Below are 21455 nucleotides of genomic sequence, written 5' to 3'. Positions count from 1 at the left end.
AACAGAAAGCCAGCATCTGGGACAAGAGGAGGATGAATGGACTGAAGCTCAGAAAGACAACCTGGCAGCTCGTAGGGCCCATTTTGAGTACAAACATCGGTGAGATGCATTAGCCTGGTGGTGTGCTTTTCATCAACAGTCATGTTCAGCTGGATGGGTATACAGAATAGCTGTATAGGTACACATTAGGCAGGAAGGAATGAACCAGGATTATAGTTTTGTCAAGTGAGTATGATGAAACAAGAGAGGGACGACCATGACTGACCATGAATTTAAGCTGGATAAGGAGGGGATGAAGACATTCAAGGGGCTAGGGACACGGAAAAAAGGTGAAAGGATGGACAAACTGGAGGCCTAGAGGGACAGAAGCAGGGCTGGGTAGGAACTACAAGGGATATGCTAGAGTAGAACGATTCCCAAACGTATGCCTCCAACCTGCATCTGTCTCCTGAGTTCTCAAACCAACATACATCCATCAGCCTGCTAGACTTCCATAGGTGGATCCCCCACAGGCACCTGAGACCAAGTATATTACACTGAATACATCATTTCCACCCAAACCTCCTCCGTCTTCCCGTTCCCTGTCCCCACTCACTTCTGCCTTACCCAGAAACCCGGGAGACTCTCTTGACTCTTCCTTCCCACCACCCTCCACCAACTCCCACATTCCATCTTCAAACAACTGGTCACCAAAACCTAGGGGTTGAACTACCTTATCTTCTCTCTGCAATTCATCTGCTGATCTCAGTGTCACTACAACTCCTTTACTTAGTTCAGGCTCTAATTTCTTACTAACGCACAGTCTCCCAACATTCAGTCTCCTGATCCATTTTCCACAAAACCAGCGGCTTTCAGATCTGATCATAACTTTCTTAACTTAAATCCTTCAGTGGCTTCTCAAACATCCTTTAAAATAAAGGGCAAGTTCCTGGAGTGACACAAATGTTCCTGTAAGACCTGTCCCTCTTCCCACAATGTCCCTCATCCTCATCAAGGTGAAGTGCCTTGTCTGAAGTCCCAAATCATCTTGAGTATATCTATCTCTGTGTGGCAGCATTTTTCATATTATATTTTAATTGTTTATTATTATTGTCTTCAACCAGACATTAGGTTTTTTGGAACCTATAGACGGTAGGGTTTTTGGAAGGCAAGATGCCTGGATCCCCGTCATACCTGAATTTGAGACGCCAGGGGCAGGCAGAATTTGGTACAGAGTAAGTAATAAACAAACAAACAAATTAACGGTGGGATAATACTAAAAGATTTTAACCTAATAATAGGACTGTGGCTAGCGATTGTTCATCCCTGCCTGCTTACTGTTACCCAAACATACCCACCTATTAGTTGAAGTGCATGTGATATTATGGCCTGATTCTTATAGACTTTGTAAATGCTTAGACAAAAGAAAAAGATCTGCTGCTTTTTAGGATTATACGTATGCAGAAAAGAGATTCTCTGGCATTTAAGAAACAACTCTGGTCTGGAGAAGAAGGTGGAGTTGATCATCATCACATGGCATTCAAAAGATAGTTAACTGGGGCACCTGGGTGGCTCAGTTGGTTAAGCATCCGACTCTTGGTTTCGGCTCAGGTCATGATCTCACAGTTCATGAGTTTGAGCCCCACATGGGGCTCTGCGTTGACAGTGCAGGGCCTGCTTGGGATTCTCTCCTTCTCTCTCTGCCCGCCCCTCCTCCTCTCTCTCTCCCTCTCTCTCTCTCAAAATAAATGAATAAACATTTTTTTAAAGTTACCTAAGTAGCTACGAATAGGCCCCCTGCGAGGCAATGGGAAGACAGGTTTAGCAAAACAGTCTCAAACCTAAAGGCAATTATAATCTAATAATGTCAACTCCTATTGATTAAATACATACTAAGTACCAGGTATTGTGCTAAGCACTTTGCATATATTATCTCATTTAATTTTAGCAACAATTTAAATTTAAATTTAGTAAGTTTTAGGAGATAGGTACCATTATTATTTTAATTTTTGAAATGAGAAAATGAGGCTTAGAAATTTAAGTAACTTCAGAAGAGCACAGTCAGTAACTGGCCAGTCTGGCGTACCTGCTTCCAAAGCCTTTAACCACTATACCACTGAATCCTCTCACTGTCAATTACTCACAGTAAATACTGCAAAGTGACTTGGTATCACTTGATTATCAGGACACCGTCCTCTCTCATCCCTCACTTTTAGATATCTTGAAAGATGCCCTATCCTAAGAACAACATAATCTGAATTTCTATCAAGATTATGTATGCCACTTGGGACAAATAGGAGGAATCCATTGAATGATTTTGTTTTAAAACTGGCTTGTTGGGGCGCCTGGGTGGCTCAGTTGGTTGGGCATCCGACTTCAGCTCAGGTCATGATCTCACAGCTTGTGGGTTTGAGCCCCGCGTCAGGCTCTGTGCTGACAGATCAGAGCCTGGAGCCTGCTACGGATTCTGTGTCTCCCTCTCTCTGTGCCCCTCCCCCACCCTCTCTCAAAAATAAAGATAAAAAAATTTTAAACTGGCTTGTTCCCCTTTGCACAGCTGTATTTTTTTAACATTTAGGAAAGAGGGGTGGGAAAGGAGCGATAGCACTTTCAAACAGGAAAAAGCCAAAAGCTTAACAAAGAATTATTTAATCATTAACAGTTTATAGTGTTTTGTTCTGTTTTTAAAGCAGAAGGAGAAGAGGAAAAAGAGAGCCTGGAGAAGGGAGCTAAGGGTAGAGGGACCAGGATACCTGCTTTCAAACAGCTTTCTTTTACTTTCTGGAGAGAAAGATTCACTGGCCTACTAGGCTGACAGAACAAAGGAAAAGTGTAGTATTTCTCCATCTTTTGATGTTTTGACTAAGAAAGGAAAAAAAGGACTCTGGCCAAACTGCAAGAGGCAGAAACGTGCAGAATGACAGCAATCTCCCCTTGTCTAAGGAAATACTGTACCCTGGCTAACCAGACCAGTCTGAGATAGAGGATGAGCTCCCAGCACCAGCAAGAAGTGTTACTGGTAAACAGACACAGAACAGCAAAACGCATCACGATCATTAGGCTGAGTGTCAGGAAATCCGAGATCTAGTTTTGCTGCTGCTGACCTTGAACAAGTTTCATAACCTCTCCTGCTTCAGACAGTAGAAGATTTACACCTTTCCCATTTCTACTTCTCTCTTCACACCTGGTTCTACATCCCCATTCCCTTATTTTTAGAAATCTATTTCAGTATATGTTTTGAGTTACAAATTCTCTGTTCTTAACACATTCTTTAGTCCCTAAATCACCTTGTGACAGATTGCCTGAAAACCAAAATAGTGCTGAAATATGGCATATTTATTTCTTATATAAAAAATGGACATCATATTAAAAATGTTAAGCCCATAATCTTAAAATCCTAATATGACATCTGTTTTTGGTTTTGCATATTATACATGTCAGCTTTTTCCAAATGATACTGCTAATTTATTTTTTAATTTATTTATTTATTTATTTTTTTTAATTTTTTTTTTCAACGTTTATTTATTTTTGGGACAGAGAGAGACAGAGCATGAACGGGGGAGGGGCAGAGAGAGAGGGAGACACAGAATCGGAAACAGGCTCCAGGCTCTGAGCCATCAGCCCAGAGCCTGACGCGGGGCTCGAACTCACGGACCGTGAGATCGTGACCTGGCTGAAGTCGGACGCTTAACCGACTGCGCCACCCAGGTGCCCCACTGCTAATTTATTTTTGACTCAACTGCAAATAAATAATACTTTTTGGTAATATTTAATCTATATTTCACTATAGCTTTCTATAGAGCAGTGACTGCAGGAAAAAGTTCCTCACCTCTGATCTGGAGATGCTGACTTACCTACAAGAAGCCTTCTGAGTAGAATAGATGAATTCACATTTCCCATGGATGCAGTAACCATTGAGGTTTTCAGGGCAAGGCATGTGGTTTCCAATATAAACATCTTCTCTTTGATCACTAGCATCTTAAAAGAACATAAACCAGGGCAATAAACAGTGAAAAGCAATTGAAAAATATGGACTTTTCAAAGATTCTAACAACAAATAAATTGGCTGGTAATCTGGAAAAGAAAATTATCAGATAGGGGGCTGGATAAGAACCAAGGTCTCATTATGACATAAACACAATAAGTAGGCTGTTTAGATTCAAAGCATTTAAAAATATTTGCAAAACATGACCACTATGAGTTACTGTTGTTTACAAACAATCTGCCCCCAAAACATAAACATCTTGGTTAAAGAAATAAATGCTAGCTCGATAAGAAAGCTCATCTCTATGAACCAGAGATGGTGTACTACAGCTCTGGGTTTTGAAAAACTGACTTAGTCTAGTCATTAACCTGGGGACTATGAAATTGAAGTAAAAAAACCTGGAATGGCAGAGAGCAAGGTATGGCACTTTGAAATTTTAGGGTGAAATATTTTGGGAATGAAAACTATTATGCATGTTGATTTTTTCTTCCAAATGCTGATTTTTTATCTGGCTGTTCTTAGTATATGTTATTGTATAAAAAATTCAATAACATAGAGAACAAATAAAAAAAAATTTTTAATCACCCGAAACCCCTCTAACCAAACAGAACCATTGAAAACATGTTGATGAACATCTGTTCAATTAGGTATATTGATTTGAACTGACCTGAGCTGAAGTGAAGAAAATGAGAGTATGGTGAGTAATTTCAATGTCATAAATAGGAAGAGAATCAGGAAAGAAGGACAGAAAGGAGCAGGAGGGAGGGAGGCATAAGGACTCGGTCTTCAAAATATATCATTTCATCCATTCATTCTCTCTATCCCTCTCTATTTCTCCCTATCCCCTCTCTCATGTACTTACATAAGCATATACCTAATACCCACACATTCTGCAATGGACTTTTAAACTTTTTTTCCTGGCGTATACATTAATATATTCATCCTTAGTCTATGGACTCAAGAGTTCCTACACAGGCCTGTGCTTATGTAGGAAAAATTCCCAGGCTTCCTGTCAGTTTCTCACATTTCTAGCTTACAAATTCTGTGATCAGCTGTGTGACCTTGAGAGTACCATCCTCTCTAAGACTGAGATTTCATAACTGTAAAGTCAGGATCTTAACAGGATCTATACTTCATGTAGTTCTGAGAGGATTATGTGAGATAATTGATGTATGCACAAGACCACTAGAACAACCAGCTCTCAATCTATATACCACACCATGTTACAGCAAAGGCTATCTCCCCCAAATACAAATAAAGGTATTGCTATAATGTGGAAATTATTAATGGAACCAAATTAAGAAGGAATAAAATAGAAGACTGTGTGTATAAATATGTATGTGTAGGAAAGGGGAAGAGCAAGGGAGAAAAAGGAATGGAGGTACTAAGTAGGAAAAGAAACCTGAGTACTAAAAATGCAGATTTTCTGGAGACTGAAATTCACATACAAAAGGAAAAATGCGTAATGATTATTAGGCTCAATAATAGGATACCTAAAAGCAGAGAAATCATGTCATCCCTCACAAGATGAAACTGATGCTATTTTACCTCAAAATTTATGTATTTACATTGTACTAACTTATGCCTGTAAAGAAAACTGAACCAGAAATCAAGAAATCCAACATGGAAATTCTCAAGGTATCTCTGCTGTTTTGCTCTGTTTAAGTATTTATTTATTTTGAGAGAGAGAGCACGCATGAGCAGTGGAGGGGCAGAGAGAAAGAGAGAGGGAGAGAATCCCAAGCAGGCTCCATACCGACAGCTCAGAGCCCGAAGTAGAGCTTGAACTTATGAACTGTGAGATCATGACCTGAGCCAAAACCAAGAGTCAGATACTTAACCAACTGAGTTACCCAGGCGCCCCTCTCCTATTTTGTGACCTTGGTCAAATCACACTGTCTCTCTAAAGCAGCTGAATAAGATCAGCATTGTCCAACATAATATGAGACGTGTAATTTTTAGTTTTCTAGTAGCCATATTTTTTAAGTAAAAAGAAATAGGAAAATTAATTTTAATCCTATATTTATTTAATCTATCAAATAAGTATCACTTCAACATATAATCAGTATTACAAAATTGTGATTTTTTTTTTACACACGTTTTCTTAAATACGTCTTTAAAATCTGGTGACCACTTAACACTCACTCACAGCACATCTCAATTCTGACTAATCTTGTTTCAAGTACTCAATAACCACATACTGCTAGTACCCACCATATAAGATAGCACAGTATAGATGACTATTCATTTATCATTTATTGATCATCTTTCATATGCCAGGTACTCTGTAGGTGCTGGGGACAGAAAAATATCCTGTCCTCAAAGGGCTTATATGGTCTCCTCCAGGTCCCAAACTATAATTTTGCCATGACAGAAGAAATCCCTTGGGGCTGCTATAATCCTAAGCACCCACTTCTCCACTACAATACTCATGATATTGTCTTACAACCATTTGGGTTTTTTAACTCAGTCTCTACTATGAGACTGTGAGCTCCTTAAGAATCTAGACATTTGTATCATTTATTTCTGTATAACTCCTAACACTTAGAATATAGTACTTTTCTTGCTATGGTTTCAAATTAAAAGTGCTATTCCACATTTGCAATCAAACCATAAGTGACTTGAGCAATACAACTGTCTCCCGTAGCACTCATCACCCTGCAACTTCTCAGAACATGATACTGTCATGGTGTGTTACACCATGAAGTATATAATAACGGGACTACAGAGACTACGGTTATGTACCAACCTATAATAATAAGATCTTGTAATGTGTATCATAATGGTACTCTATAGGTCTACAGAGGCTGTGGTAATGTACTAATCTACCATAAGAAAAGTCCTATCAACAGCAGGAAGTCTCAAGAATAATGCAGAACTGAATGCTATCAGAGAATTCAGCTACATCACAGCAATAAGAAAAAGTTAACTAAATCAAAGAACAGGGTTTTGAGAAATTAGTAAACAAAGCATAGCACCAGTGGCATTTACTGAATGAATTAATGAAAGAATGTGGTATCAGGCTGTAGACAAGGCAAAGCCATCTAAAAACACAGACATGTCCAGTAAGACTTTGAAATCTGTGGCTGTCACAGAGCCCAAATTTCGCATTCTGCTCAGTGCCAGCTCTATTCATTCCATTATACATAAACACACTATTTTTTTTTTAATTTTTTTTTTCAACGTTTATTTATTTTTGGGACAGAGAGAGACAGAGCATGAACGGGCGAGGGGCAGAGAGAGAGGGAGACACAGAATCGGAAACAGGCTCCAGGCTCTGAGCCATCAGCCCAGAGCCTGACGCGGGACTCGAACTCACGGACCGCGAGATCGTGACCTGGCTGAAGTCGGACGCCCAACCGACTGCGCCACCCAGGCGCCCCTAATAAACACACTATTTCTGTGCATAGCCATATACTCAGCTAAGCTACAGAAGATATAAAGAAAAAGTATACATGGTCCCTGCCCTTGAGAAGCTTATAATCGACTTAGGGAATTAAGGTATACACATGAAAAGCTGAATAACACAAGAGAAGGGTTTCCACATGACAGTTTACAATTAAATGCCAAAAAAAAAAAAAAAAAAAAAAAAAAAGTTGTACAATACTGGGTGCTAAGGGAAGTTCAAGCTTTTTTTTTTTTTTTTTTATGTTTATTTATTCTTGAGAAATAGAGATAAAGCACGAGCAGGGGAGGGGCAGAGAGAGAGGGAGACACAGAATCCGAAGCAGGCTCCAGGCTCTGAGCTGTCAGCACAGAGCCTGAGGCGAGGCTTAAACGCAGGAACCACAAGATCATTACACACTTCGACCAAGTGCCCAAGGAAGTTCAAGTTTAAAGGAGAACTCATTGTAGGTGATATTACTCAGGGAAGTATTCATGGAAAGGACAGGACTCAAGTTAGGTCTCAAAGCATATCCAGATTTATTTAGAGGAAGAGTGGAAACCAAAAGGAAGGTATAATGCACACAGCATTCTTAAGAACGAGAAGTAGATGAGCCTTAGCAAGAGTTGTATATTCAAACCAGGGAAGGGTTTAAGTCAAAATTGGAAAAATAAGCTGAAATCAGATTATGGAAAAATATGAACCACCCAGGTGAGAAATGCTTTCTTAATCATATGGACAAGGAAGACACTGACAGTCTTCTAGCTAAAGAACAGCCCAATGAAAGCCATGTTTTGCATAATTAAGAGTGATTGCCTAGAGCTGGTGGTTAGGGAGAATGGGGAGTGAATGCTAATGCATGTGAAGTTTCTTTTTCGGCTAAGTAAAATGGCCTAAAATTTGATTTTGATATGATAGTTGTACAATCCTAAATATATTTCTTAAAAAATTGAACTGAAGGTGCCTCGCTGGCTCAGTCGGTAGAACATGCAACTCTTGATCTCGGGGTTTGAGTTCAAGCCCCATGTTGGGTATAGAGATTACTTTAAAAATGTTTTTTGGTTTTTTATTTTAAAACATTGAATTGCATACTTTAAAGAGGTGAACTTAGTGGTATGTAAATTGTACGCCAAAAAGTTGTTAAAATTTTCAATTGGATAACAGCATGCAAGATAAAGGGGCAGGGGAACTAGGAAGACCAGGTGACCAATTAGGAATTCACTACATAATCCAAACTTGTGGCAATGAAAAACTAAGCTAGGGCTTAGCAGTAGGAATAAATATTAGAGATACAGAAAAAAATACATACAGCTTGAAGTTGCTGTGGGATAAGCTCTCAGAAACTCAGAGCTGAAAGGGTCTTTGGGGCCTGTCTGGTCTGATGAAGGAATCTCTTTATAAAGTTACAACCCCAAGGTCCTGTTTCTACTTGACCACTTCCAGAAGTTTAAAAAAAAAAAAAAAAAATCAACCCAGTTAATTCCAGTATTATCAAATGTTCCTTATGTCGAACGAAATCTCTTTAACTATTGATTTCTCCATGTCTGTTTACCCCATAGCCCACTGTCCAACAATTTTTTTTCTTAAGGTCAAACTTCCCCAGTCCCACCCTTTAGATAACTTGTAACAACCATCTTCACAAGTAGTGCCCAGCACTAACCCATTAAATGTACCTTAAGCATTTGGTAGAACAGAACTGTCTTTATTAAAGATGCTTTCAATACAGAATTATGCTCCAAAGAAAATATGCATGAATTCAAAAAAACTATGATCAATAAACACATGAAAAATGTTCAACATCACTAATCATTAGGGCAATGCAAATCAAAACTGCAAGACAGCATCCCACACCCATTTGGATGACTACTATCCAAGAAAGAAAAAAAAGAAAATAGTTAAGTGTTGGCATGCATGTGGAGAAATTAGAACCCTGTGCACTGCTGATGAGAATGTATGATATAGCCACTGTGGAAAACAGTACGGTGATTTCTCAAAAAATTAAACACATAATTACTATTTGATCTAGCAAGTCCACTTCTTTTTTTTTTAATTTTTTTTTAAATGTTTATTTATTATGAGAGACAGAGAGAGACAGAGCATGGGAGAGGCAGAGAGACGGGGAGACACAGAATCCGAAGCAGGCTCCAGGCTCCGAGCTGTAAGCACAGAGCCCCACGCGGGGCTTGAACTCACAAACTGCAAGATTATGACCTGAGCCGAAGTCAGACGCCCAAACAACTGAGCCACCCAGGTGCCCCTAGCAATTCCACTTTTGGGGATATATTCAGAAGAACTGAAAGCAGGGTCTCAAAGAGATAGCTATAAACCCATATTCAAAGCAACATTCATAATAGCTCAAATTGGAAGCAATACAAGTGTCCATCATTGAATGAATGGATAAACAAAACACGGTACGTATATACAATGGAACACTATTCAGCCTCAAAAAGGAAGGAAATTCTGACTTATGCTACAACACAGATTAACCTTGAGGACATTATGTGCACCGAAATAAGCCAGTCATAAAAAGACAAACACTGTAGGTTTCCATTTGTATGAGGCACTTAGAGTGGACAAAATTATAGAAACAAAAAGAATGATAGTTGCCAGGGCTGAGGGAAGAAGTGGGAAGTTATTGTTTATTGGGTATAGTTCCAGTTTTACAAGCTGCAAGACTTTTAGAAATGGATAGTAGTGGTGATTGCACAACTTCATGAATATATTTAATACCACTGAACTGTGCATTTAAGAATGATTAAAATGGTAAATTTTGTTATATGCATTTCACCATAATTAAAAAATTAGGGAAAAAAAGACTCTAAATGTGAACCTAATGACAGGAGGTTCAGTAGAATGAACATAGTAAATGAAGTTCAAATTTAGACCTCTAGCTATCCAAAAGTATTTACTGAGCACCTATTATGTTCCAGGCTCTACATATGAATATATGAAACTGGAGCTTAAGATTAAGCTCTAAGGGCATCTGGGTGGCTCAGTCAGTTAAGCGGCCAACTCTTGATCTCAGTTCGGGTCATGACCTCACAGTTCATGAGACCAAGCGCTACATCGGGCTCTGCATTGACAGCACGGAGCCTGCTTGGGATTCTCTTTCTCCCTCTCTCTCTGCCCCTCTCCCTCTTGCACACTCTCTCTCCCTCTTTCTTTCTCAAAATAAATAAACTTAAAAAAAAAAGATTAAGCTCTTAATTAAAGCTAGAAAACAAATGTTCACCAAGGTGATGGCTGAAAGTATATTAAAGTTCTGAAGCAAATTAAGAAAGAAAGCAAAGCAGCAGTAGAGAACTCTGGAATAGTTGTGATACAAAAAAAAAAGAGCACCAGGGCTCAGGGTCAGAAAGCCTAAATTCCAGTCTTTGCTATTCTACATGAGCCACCAATTCACTGTTTCAGCTTCTTTGTCCACAAAATGAGGATAACTTGGTTGTGATAAGGATCGTATAATAACACAAATATGTGAAAGCACCCGACACACAGAAGGGCACGCAAGAATAATTGTTGAATGAATGAATATCACACTGATGTCACTCATGAACCACATTAAACATGATGCAGATAGGTAGACTCACCAATGGTGAGACCTTTGACCGCAGTCAAGTACCAACAATGAAAACAGAAAACACAAGTATTAACATCACCCTAATAACCTCCATAAGGAATTTAGTGATACAGCATTTAATAATCAGAGTAATCCTAGGCTGTAGACAGTAGTATCCCCACTATATAGATAATATCATTAAGGATCAGAAAAAGGAGGCCACACAGCCTTTAAGTGTAGACCAAGTCTGATTCCACAGAGCAAGCTCTTAACCATCACACTATTATTTCACCAGCCACTCTGGGAGATGTGAAGGGAATAGACAAAAGCAGAATGTCCAAGCACCTGCTCTCTGGGCCAAGTAAATTAGATTAACTTCAAAAAGGAAATATAAAAAGGCTTTAAAGATGGAATAAAGCACAGTTTCAGAAACCACAGCAGAGATGCAGCCTCGCACAGCAAGAACTGGGCACAGAATGGTCCTCTCCAAACAATGCCCTCAGGCAAGTGGTGACAGGCTCCACGAACAACAGCTGCAACTGTTAGTCTCTGAACAATGTTGGTGTGTGTGCGATATAAAAAGTATACTTGGTCACTCAGTGGCTCCTTCCACCCACAGAGGCATTCAGAAACAAATCTACCACCAGCGGCAGTGTTTTCAAATACAAAGGAGAGTATGGTTCTAAGCGATGATGTTATAAGAAAATCCAGTACCAGATGGCCTATCTGCAAAGGCATCTTCCACTGGCTGGCTGTCCTGGTCCATCAACATACAACCCAAATAAAGCATAAGGAGTTGCTATTAACAACCAAGACACGCACCTGGTAGGTCATCTGCTGAGGCCACAACAACACATCAACACTGCCTCAGTAACTCTGGCTCATTTCTACAAATCCCTAAACTTAAAAAATTTAATATATTCTTTCTTGTTTCCCCTATACTATCCTGCACCTCATCTTCATTACTAAATATCCCTCCATACGTACTTTCCCTACACCAGTCTCCTCATACCCCATCAAAGAATACGTAGGTATAAAAAGCTACCTACTCTCCAACACCTCTAACTCTCACATTTCTAAATCCCATTTTCCATACTAACCCTAACTCTTCCTTTCCTAGCCTTTCCACTCTTCCCAACAAAACACATTTTCTAATGTGAACAAACTCATCCACTTCCTCAGCCGTTCCCTTAGAAAGTATTCCTTTCATCTCCCTGACATACCAAGATCACGTTACTTCCTATATCCCCTTTCCTTCCACCTTCCCCTGCTGTGCTTCCTACCCATCACCTCCAGATCAGTATTCCACTCTCATCTCCCAGTGACCTTCATCTCTTAGGGGTCTGTGCCATCCACCCAGACAGCCTTCTAAAACTCATCAGGACTCTCTCCCACACTCCACAGCACACACACTCAGACTTCTCTCAAAGATTTTAGCAACTGTCTCAGTCTTACCTTTCAATGAGGGGAATTTATCAAGACTTTAAAAATGGAGCATATCAAAAGAGCTGTATTAAAATATGTAAGTGACAGTCGCCAAGTAATGGAAAAAATAGTACCAATATCTCAGTATCTCTGGTATCATCACTGGTTAGCAGGAAGAGAGAATATTGAGAGAAGGAGGTCAAAGATGGGATGAGGGATGGGGTGGTGAAGCTCAGGAACTAAGACAAGCGAGAATGTCTTAGAAATAAAGAAGGTGTTACAGTTAGATTGTAGGCTGTACGAAAATATCTTTGGACAAAAATGGTCACGTTGAAATGTCATATGCCACAAAGGAACTTCCTGGATAGATGGAAATATTAGAGACTGTGGGTATACGTGGGTATATTGGGGTGCATTCATTTTTGAAAACTGATAGCTTAACATTCATGTATCTCACTGTATGTAAATTATACCTCAAAGAAACACCTGTAAAATAAGAATAATGATAATCAAGAGGGTAGAGGTATACAGGCAAAATAAAAATGACAGAATGCTGTAAACTGTTGAAGGTGGGTACTGGGGAAAGGAGGGTTCATTATACTATTCTGTTTACATACGTTTGAAATTTTCTATAATCAAGCTTTTAAAATGTCACATACCCATCTGCCATACCTCATGTTCAACCATCATACCCTGTACGGCATAAACATCTACAACAATGCTTCCAACACTACAATCTCAGCATTTACCACAGGTTTTCTAACAGCCCAAGACAAGCACTAATTCAGCCACCGTGCTGGACACTGAAATGTTCCATTTCATGAGCACTACTTTCTAAGAGCTCAACTTTAAAAAAATCTTCCCTACTGAGCACTACCTTCCAATCTGTCCAGCTACCTGCGAATGCTGTGTTGCTGCTTTTCACTTTGTAGCCTCCATCCCTAGAGCCCTATCTACCTAGCGAGTCTTGTGTCCTGGGGACACAAATATTTACTAAGGTCCTCCTATAAATGCCTGTGAGGACAAAAAATAGAAGCAAATGGAAAAATACAAAATAGTACCTTTTGGCCTCTACTCCTCCCTACTAGAACATTTCTTAACTCTTTCAACAATTTGATTTCACATTTATAACTCTAGAGAAACTCTTTGGTCCAAGATTACCAATGACTCCCTTGTCTTCAAATTCAATACTCATCCTCTCAAATGTTTATGCAGCTTCTCCCTTTTGGCTTCTGTGGCACTGTAGTTTTCTTGGTTTTCTCTGGATCTGGATAACTGTGCCATCTAATGGAACTTTTTACAACTCTCGATATGTTCTATGTGTGTGCTGTCCAAAACGATAGCCACTGGCCACATGTGGCTGTTTAAATTTAAATGAATTAAAATGAAATGAAATTAAAGGTTTTGTTTCTCAATCATGCTAGCCCTATTTCAAGTGTGCAATAGTCTACACAATGCAGCTCTTTAATCTCTTACTCGTTCTCATGACTTCAGTTATCTATCACCTCTGTCTCAAAGGACTGACTTGCAAATTTATGCTAAACAAGTAACATGGACTTATTTAGTCCCACAAGAAACTCAAACTCCAAAATTAATCACCTCCACCATCAACTCCTCCCTTACCTTAAACACCTTGCCTCTCCCAACATCCTTAGTTGTGTAAATAGAATCTATCGTCCAAGTCATCTCAACTCTATCCCTCTGATCTAAGCAGAAGTCTATCCCCTTTGAGTCAACCTAACTGATCTCCCTGCCTCTAGTCCAATATATATAATAATAAGCACAAGGTACCTACCACATACCATTCATTCAACTGGTTAACTCTGCAGCCTTGTCTTTTTCAAATATATTAATAATTCTATAAATAAAGTTTAAATGTCTTAGGATAATACAGCATTTAAGACACTACATAGTCTGGCCCCAACCTTTCTAGTCTCTTCTTTCATTTTCTACCTCTTAAGCCCCTACTCTCCAGCCAAAAAAGGACTCCTTACCACTGTCCAATACATTCTATCATAACGTTTGCATCCACACCTCTGCTCATGCCCTTGCATTCTCCTTAAATATCTTTTTGATCTCTGTTAAAATCCTAACCATCCTTCAAGGTTCAGTCCTAATTTCACCTCTTCCATTAAGCTTCTCAGATCCTCACTATACTCCACCAAACAGCAATCTTTTCTTTTCTGAATGTCCATTGCACTTTTCAACCACACTACATGTATAACAATAGCCAATTTCTACTTTGTTAGAAGTAGGTTATATTCATTTCTTATTATGAAGAAACTCTTTAAAGAAGGAGGTCATGTGTTAGTTATCTTTCTATCCACCAACAATGTCTGATAAAACAACCAGTATAGAATAGGCACATAATAACTTATATCTACTGATTATGGTAATTTCATTTGAGTTATAGACCATTCTTATGTGTAAAGAATTTTCAGTATCTCAAAAGTGGCCTAGGCACTAAATTATCCCTGTAGTTTTATCAAAGGCAGGCAAGTATTTGGGGCATACATAATTCCCCAAATTACCTTAAGTATGAGCCTCTAGCTACTGAAAAATAGCCTTCCTATTCAGGTCATGTACTAACAGTATAAAGAAATAAAACTGGGGCTGATCTATTATGTCTCCTATGGGAATACAGGAGATTTTCTATTTTAAATATAGCACTTGTATCAACATAGCAAACTAGTATTTCAGGAGCTCATGGAATATAAATGATTCAGGTATGATATGATTCTATTGAGGGAATAACAAATTCAGTGATAATAACAGCTATCATTTATTGAGCACTTATGAGTATGTCAGATACTATTCTCAGCACTTGACATATATTATTTAATTTTTATAAAGCTATGAGATAGGTACGATTACTATTCTCATTTTACATATTTTTTGGAAATTAGGCATAAAAGGTAGATCACACATCTAAAAACAATTGTTCATTAGTATAACCTAATAAATGGATAGAAGATGCATGTGTGAAAGAGCACTTAGTGCCAAACTAGGAGTCCCAAGATCTAGACCTATTTCAGTTCACTAGACAGAACCTCATGGAGTCTCAACATTCCCCTTGATCCTTAGCAGCCCTCAGAGTAGTTGAAGAATCAAATTAAATCAAAGAGCACTGGACTTAAGGTCAAGGAATCCAGTCTCTGCAGCTCTGACCTTTACTATATCTAAGACTCTGTACAAACAAATCCTACAGTTTCTTTGAGCTGCATCCATTCTCTGCAAGTACAAAGCACCTACATATGTGCCAAACATTTTGCCAGGAATTAGGAATACAAAAGTGAACATGATAGATACAGTCTTCTGTCCCTACAAAACTCAAAGCCTACAAGGGGATACAGATGAATAAAAGAGACAACTATAATTAAAGTTGGTTAAGTGATCAAGTAGGAGAGTATAATAGAGAGGCACCTAATCTAGACTTATGGGTCAAGGAGTATTTCCTAAGAGGAAATGACTTCTAAGCTAAGACTGAAAGGATGAATATTAATTAGAGAAAAGTTCCAGGCAGAGGGAACAAGACCTGTACACAGAGGGCAAGCATTAATAGTAGATTCTAGAGAAGTAAAGAGGATTTAAAAAGCAAATATGAAGGAATCTGTGTAATTTGTTACAACTACATGTGAATCTGCAATTATCTCAATAAAAATTTCAATTGCAAAAACACAGCATATGTGAGAGTACTCTGCAAATTGAGAATAAGTGCCTTAGCCATTTCAGTTCATATTATTACTAATAATACATTCTACAACATACTGCTACAGACAGCAAAGTTGGAAGGGTCATTATAATGGAAATAGAACTACTACAGACAGATACTGACCATATTTCAATAGTTGGCCAAAATTTGGAAAATCGTGATTCAATACCTTTCACATCCGGTCGATACTGTAGTCCATCATCTTTTTTTCCCAACAAACTAGTGTCATCTGTGTCTATAAAAGAAAAGTTTTCAAATTAAGACACATATGATATTTAACTCATACCATGAAACTTCCAAATATTCCAAATGCTCCAGGTCCTTCCCAACTTCATCCACTTATCCTGCTTACATTTCCCTCCAATCTCTTGACTATTGTGCCATTTCTATCTTAGGCTTCAAGACATCCCAAATATATACACGCTCTGCTCTGCATGATGAACAGCCTAATTTCATCTAGACTTCGGCTCAAATGTCCTCTACTGAAAAAGTCTTTCCTGTGCAAACTAAAATAACAGATACCCTGACATGAAAAGATTAACCCTGTCTCCAAGGGACAATAGTCTCAAGTTTTACCTTCTCCTACCACTGTTTCCCTAGAAACATATCAGATTAAGATAAATGTGGAATCTCAGTTATGTTATCAGACAAAATTTATGATAGAAATGACCTCAGACTGGCGAATTGTATTTGGACTGGGAAGACTATAAATGAACCACAAATGCCTGTTGGAAACACAAGCTTCAGCTTCCCAGTACATAGTGAGGGAGGAAAGGGAAAGTATCATTAGGGATGAATGGAAATATTATCAAGAGGACCAAGATAAAAATTAAGGACCAACTACTCCAAAGGATTCTAAATCTGCATGAACTTCAATTATCAAAATTCTCAAGTTTGACCAATTTGAAGTTTGAAATTCTGGTAGTACCATTCAATCATGAGCCAGTTCCTCATAAAAGATATTATTTCTCTAAGCTACTGTTTCAACTTAGGCTCTAAACACCATTCTAGGAAAGAAAAACAAACCCGGGCACCTGGGTGGCTCAGTCGGTTAAGTGTCTGACTTGGGCTCAGGTCATGATCTCACAGTTTGTGAGTTGGAGCTCTGTGTCAGGCTGACAGCTCAGAATCTGGATCCTGCTTTGGATTCTATGTCTCCCTCTCTCTCTCTCTGCCCCTCCCTGCCCGCGCTCTGTCTCCCTCTCTCTCTCAAAAAATAAACAAACATTAAAAAAATAAAAATTAAAAAAACAAACAGAAAAACAAACCATAATACGTCTTTAAGATCAAGGGACCTAAGAAGGGCCTCTACCAGCAAATGGTTTGCTCTCCTGCCCATTAAAAAAAAATTTTTTTTTAATGTTTGTTTATTTTTGAGAGAGAGAAAGAGAGAGAGAGAGAATGGGAGAGGGACAGAGAGAGAGGGAGACACAGAATCTGAAGCAGGCTCCAGGCTCTGAGCTGTGAGTGCAGAGCCTGACGCGGGGCTCGAACCCATGAACCATGAAATCATGACCTGAGCTTAAGTCAGACACTTAACCGACTGAGCCACCCAGGGGCCACTCTCCTGCCCATTTTTGACCCCCAACTGGAAATCCTCTTATGAGCCCCTTGGGCATTCTCTGGTAGCTTAGACCAGAGGTATTGCAATCCCTGGTGCAGTATTCCACAAATAATTTGTTACCAACATAAAGTACCAAACTTTGCCTTACCATTTTTTTCTCTTAGCTTAGATAAAAAATATATCCCTTTAATAAATCCAAAACAGGTAGGAGGGATGGACTTCCTAAGCAGGACTACTAGGACCACAATCCTAGTCCATGACAATGTGCCTGGCTCTTGTATATTACTAGGAATGATACATTATCCTCACCCATACGTGTATTACTAGGGAAAGAAGATTGAGAACCTCTGCCTTTAGTGACTGGATATTTCTAGTTGTAATAAAAAACAAAAATAAATTCTTAGCTGGTATCATGGCTTCCAAACTATGACATAAAGCAAAAAGAGAAAAAAGAATTTTAAACTGAAGGTGATAATTTTTCCTTATATTCTGTAACTTCACACCAAAATCTCTTAACAGTATATAATATGTAGGGGCAAAAACTGCAGAGAGAATGTGAAAACATAGTATGTGAAATGTGAATGTGAACATAGAATGTGAAAACTTTTCTGCTGTAGAAAAAAAGATGAAGAAATACATGGCAATGCTTATAGTTTTATTATAATTGAAATAAGTTGACTAATTCTTAAACAGCATATTTGTTACTATAAATTCGAGACAACCTTTAAGAACGATAAATGTATCTATAAGTCCATGTAAGGAATAGCTTAGTAACTATATGAACAACAAAAAAGCATGGTTTGAATTTTAAGATGAAAATAAATGGAAAAAATTCTAAATTAGTAACAGAACAAAGAAATTCTAAAACATAAAGTAATTAAAAAAATAAATAAAGCAAAGATTTCTCATTTTACAAGTATGGAACACTACCAAAATGACAAATAAGAATTCAGACACACAATATAATAAAGACAGGTCTCTGGGTGAGTAGAATAGCTGTTACCTGTGCAATGACCAAGATGCCTTATATCAATTTGTTCTTGCTTTATACAAGATGCTTCTCGAACAAAACAAGGATTGTTGTAGGAACTCCCATCAGAAGCACACACAGGATTAAAACTGTATCCACTGCAATCTATATTACATACACACCTGTTGGAAAAGATATAAATTACCTATATTTTAATACAACAAAATTTCACAATGCTGCATTTCATTTTCTTTTCTGCTTTCTGTTAACAGAAGTCAATATATTATTCTAAGTAATAAAAGTTTAACAACTGTAAAACAAAAGTTTAACAATAACAAGCTAACAATTTCTTTTTTTTAATGTTTTTATTTATTTTTGAGAGAGTAAGAGACAGAGCATGAGTGGGGGAGACGCAGAGACAGACAGACAGACAGACAGACACAGAATCTGAAGTAGGCTCCAGGTTCTGAGATGCCAGCACAGAGCCTGACACAGGGTTTAAACTGGTAAACCGTGAGATCATGACCTGGGCCAAAGTCAGACGCTTAACCGACTGAGGCACCCAGGTACCCCTAACAATTTCTTTCAAGTGAGAGTTTAGGGATAATTTCATCTAGATATTGTTAATCCGGTGGTTTCCCTGAAATTTTCATATCTAGATATAATAATCAAAAGATGTCAAATGTCAACATTAATTAAAAAGCAACATGGTGTAGTGGAAAGAACACAGAATTATGAATCAAAAGTCATGAATCTAAATCCTAGCCCAACTAATTACCAAATTTTTGTCCAGATTCTTCCCCTAAGTTTTAGTTTACTTACCTGCAAAATAGAGGTTATAATAATATACCTATATCGCCAAATAACTGGAAAGATTAAAAAACATAATTGATATAAAACATGTAATTTGAAAGCCCTCAAAAGTGTTACTAGCTGCATATCTACCTATACCACTGAGTGTCCACTCAATACTAAGATTGCATAAGGAAATCTAAGACATGGCCACTCCTCTCAAGAACAATAAAATTTAACTGGGAATATAAAAGTAAAAAAAAACAGATTTCTCCTTCTAGCATCGCTGTAGTCTTAGAAGCTAAACTAATATTCCTGATGAAAACAACAAAAAATATAGGAAAGGTATTTTAAAATATCCTCTCAAATGCATTCATAAGTTGACAAGAAATCAGGGAATATTCTGACAAAAGTTAAATGAAGACAGGAAGAGAGAAAGGTCAATTGAGTTTGCTAAAGCTGATTTTCACCTTGAAAGTGGTTGCCAAATTGTGTAAACTCAATTATCAACTTTTGTGGCTTTGCAGGTCTCTGGGAACAAAAGACAAAGAATACTGACCTACCTAAATGGGGAGCCTGAAGACCCTAGATAAGTGGGTATGTCAAAAAGTAACAACTCTCAGCATGAGGGTAAACTAGAAATGAGTTGTCATGTTCCACAGGGACTATTTAAAGGGGGGCGGGGGGGAATGCTGTCCTGAGCCATGGCATTGAAGAGAGGGAAGAAAAACATCTCCCCTGAGAATTAAAAACCATAAGCCAGCCCTCACATGGGTAATTACAACTTAAAATACTACTTGGGTGTTCTGAAAAACCTCAAACCCAGAGTTTATTTTAAGAGCCAAGGACTAGAAGGGGCCCTAGGCAACTGACAGAAGCAAATGCAATCTTCTCTGGAGAAACCCAACTTTATTACCTTCAGCCTCACACATTTTCCAAGATACAGTTGTGAGAAAAATAAGTAGATCACACACACTCACTCAGTCATATATCTACAAGAAATAAGGAAATAAAACACCATGAGTGGAACAAGCTGATCTGAAAATGAACCAAGCAGGGCATCTTGCTGGCTCAACCAGTGGAACATGAGACTCTTGATCCTGGCATCCTAAATTTGAGCCCCACAACAGAGTAGAGCTCACTTTAAAAAAAAAGGAGGAGGGGGTGCCTGGGTGGCTCAGTTAGTCAAGCTCTGACTTCAGCTCAGGTCATGATCTCACAGTTTGTGGGTGTGAGCCCTGTGTTGGGCTCTGTGCTGACAGCTTGGAGCCTGGAGCCGGCTTCAGATTCTGTGTCTCCCTCTCTCTGCCCCTGCCCCGCTCACACTATTTCTTTTTCAAAAATAAATAAACATTAAAAAAAAAAAATGAGGGGAGCGGAGAGGAAGAGGGAAAGGAAAGGAAATGAACCAAATTGCATTTTTAATAGATAAAAAATGTATGATTAGAAATAAAAAAACTATTTAGATTTGACAGCAGATTAGATAAACTAAACGTGAGTTAGGGAAGCAGAAGACAGGTTAAAGGAAATTACCCAGACCACAGCAAAGAGAGATGGAACATGAAAAAAAGATTAAGAGACACGGAAGACTGGGGCGCATGGGTGGCTCAGTCAGTTAAGCGTCTGACCTCAGTTCGTGTCACAATCTCACAGTTTCATGAGTTTGAGCCCCGTATCAGGCTCTCCGTTGACAGTGCAGATACTGCTTCAGATCCTCTCTCTCCCTCTCTGCCTCTCCCACACTCATTCACCCATAAAAAACATGGGGCGCCTGGGTGGCGCAGTCGGTTAAGCGTCCGACTTCAGCCAGGTCACGATCTCGCGGTCCGTGAGTTCGAGCCCCGCGTCGGGCTCTGGGCTGATGGCTCGGAGCCTGGAGCCTGTTTCCGATTCTGTGTCTCCCTCTCTCTCTGCCCCCCCCCCCCGTTCATGCTCTGTGTCTCTCTGTCCCAAAAATAAATAAACGTTGAAAAAAAAATTAAAAAAAAACATGTTTAAAAATGGTAAAAGGCCTTCAAAAAAAAATAGAGAGAGAGATATGGAAGACAAGAGCAACAGAATCTAGAAAAAATCTGATTGGACCTCAA

At 38.7% G+C, this 21455-nt stretch overlaps 1 protein-coding gene across 3 annotated transcripts in view; it reads right to left on the bottom strand.

Annotated features, from left to right (window-relative positions):
• Window positions 1–21455, bottom strand: part of LOC115499785 (tomoregulin-1) — a 125956-nt gene that overhangs the window by 10464 nt on the left and 94037 nt on the right. For all 3 annotated transcript variants that reach the window (XM_030293958.2, XM_030293950.1, XM_030293951.1), the window contains 3 exons: window positions 18610–18758; window positions 16212–16277; window positions 3834–3957 (listed from right to left, as the gene is read on the bottom strand). In XM_030293958.2, the coding sequence (XP_030149818.1) occupies window positions 3834–3957; window positions 16212–16277; window positions 18610–18758 (339 nt within the window). The remainder of the gene's footprint in view (window positions 1–3833; window positions 3958–16211; window positions 16278–18609; window positions 18759–21455) is intronic.

The sequence above is a fragment of the Lynx canadensis genome, chromosome D4, assembly GCF_007474595.2.
Source record: "Lynx canadensis isolate LIC74 chromosome D4, mLynCan4.pri.v2, whole genome shotgun sequence".
In the NCBI taxonomy this organism is placed as follows: Eukaryota; Metazoa; Chordata; class Mammalia; order Carnivora; family Felidae; genus Lynx; species Lynx canadensis.
Note: the sequence above shows the minus strand (reverse complement) of the source record. Positions and strands in the feature narration are given on the sequence as shown.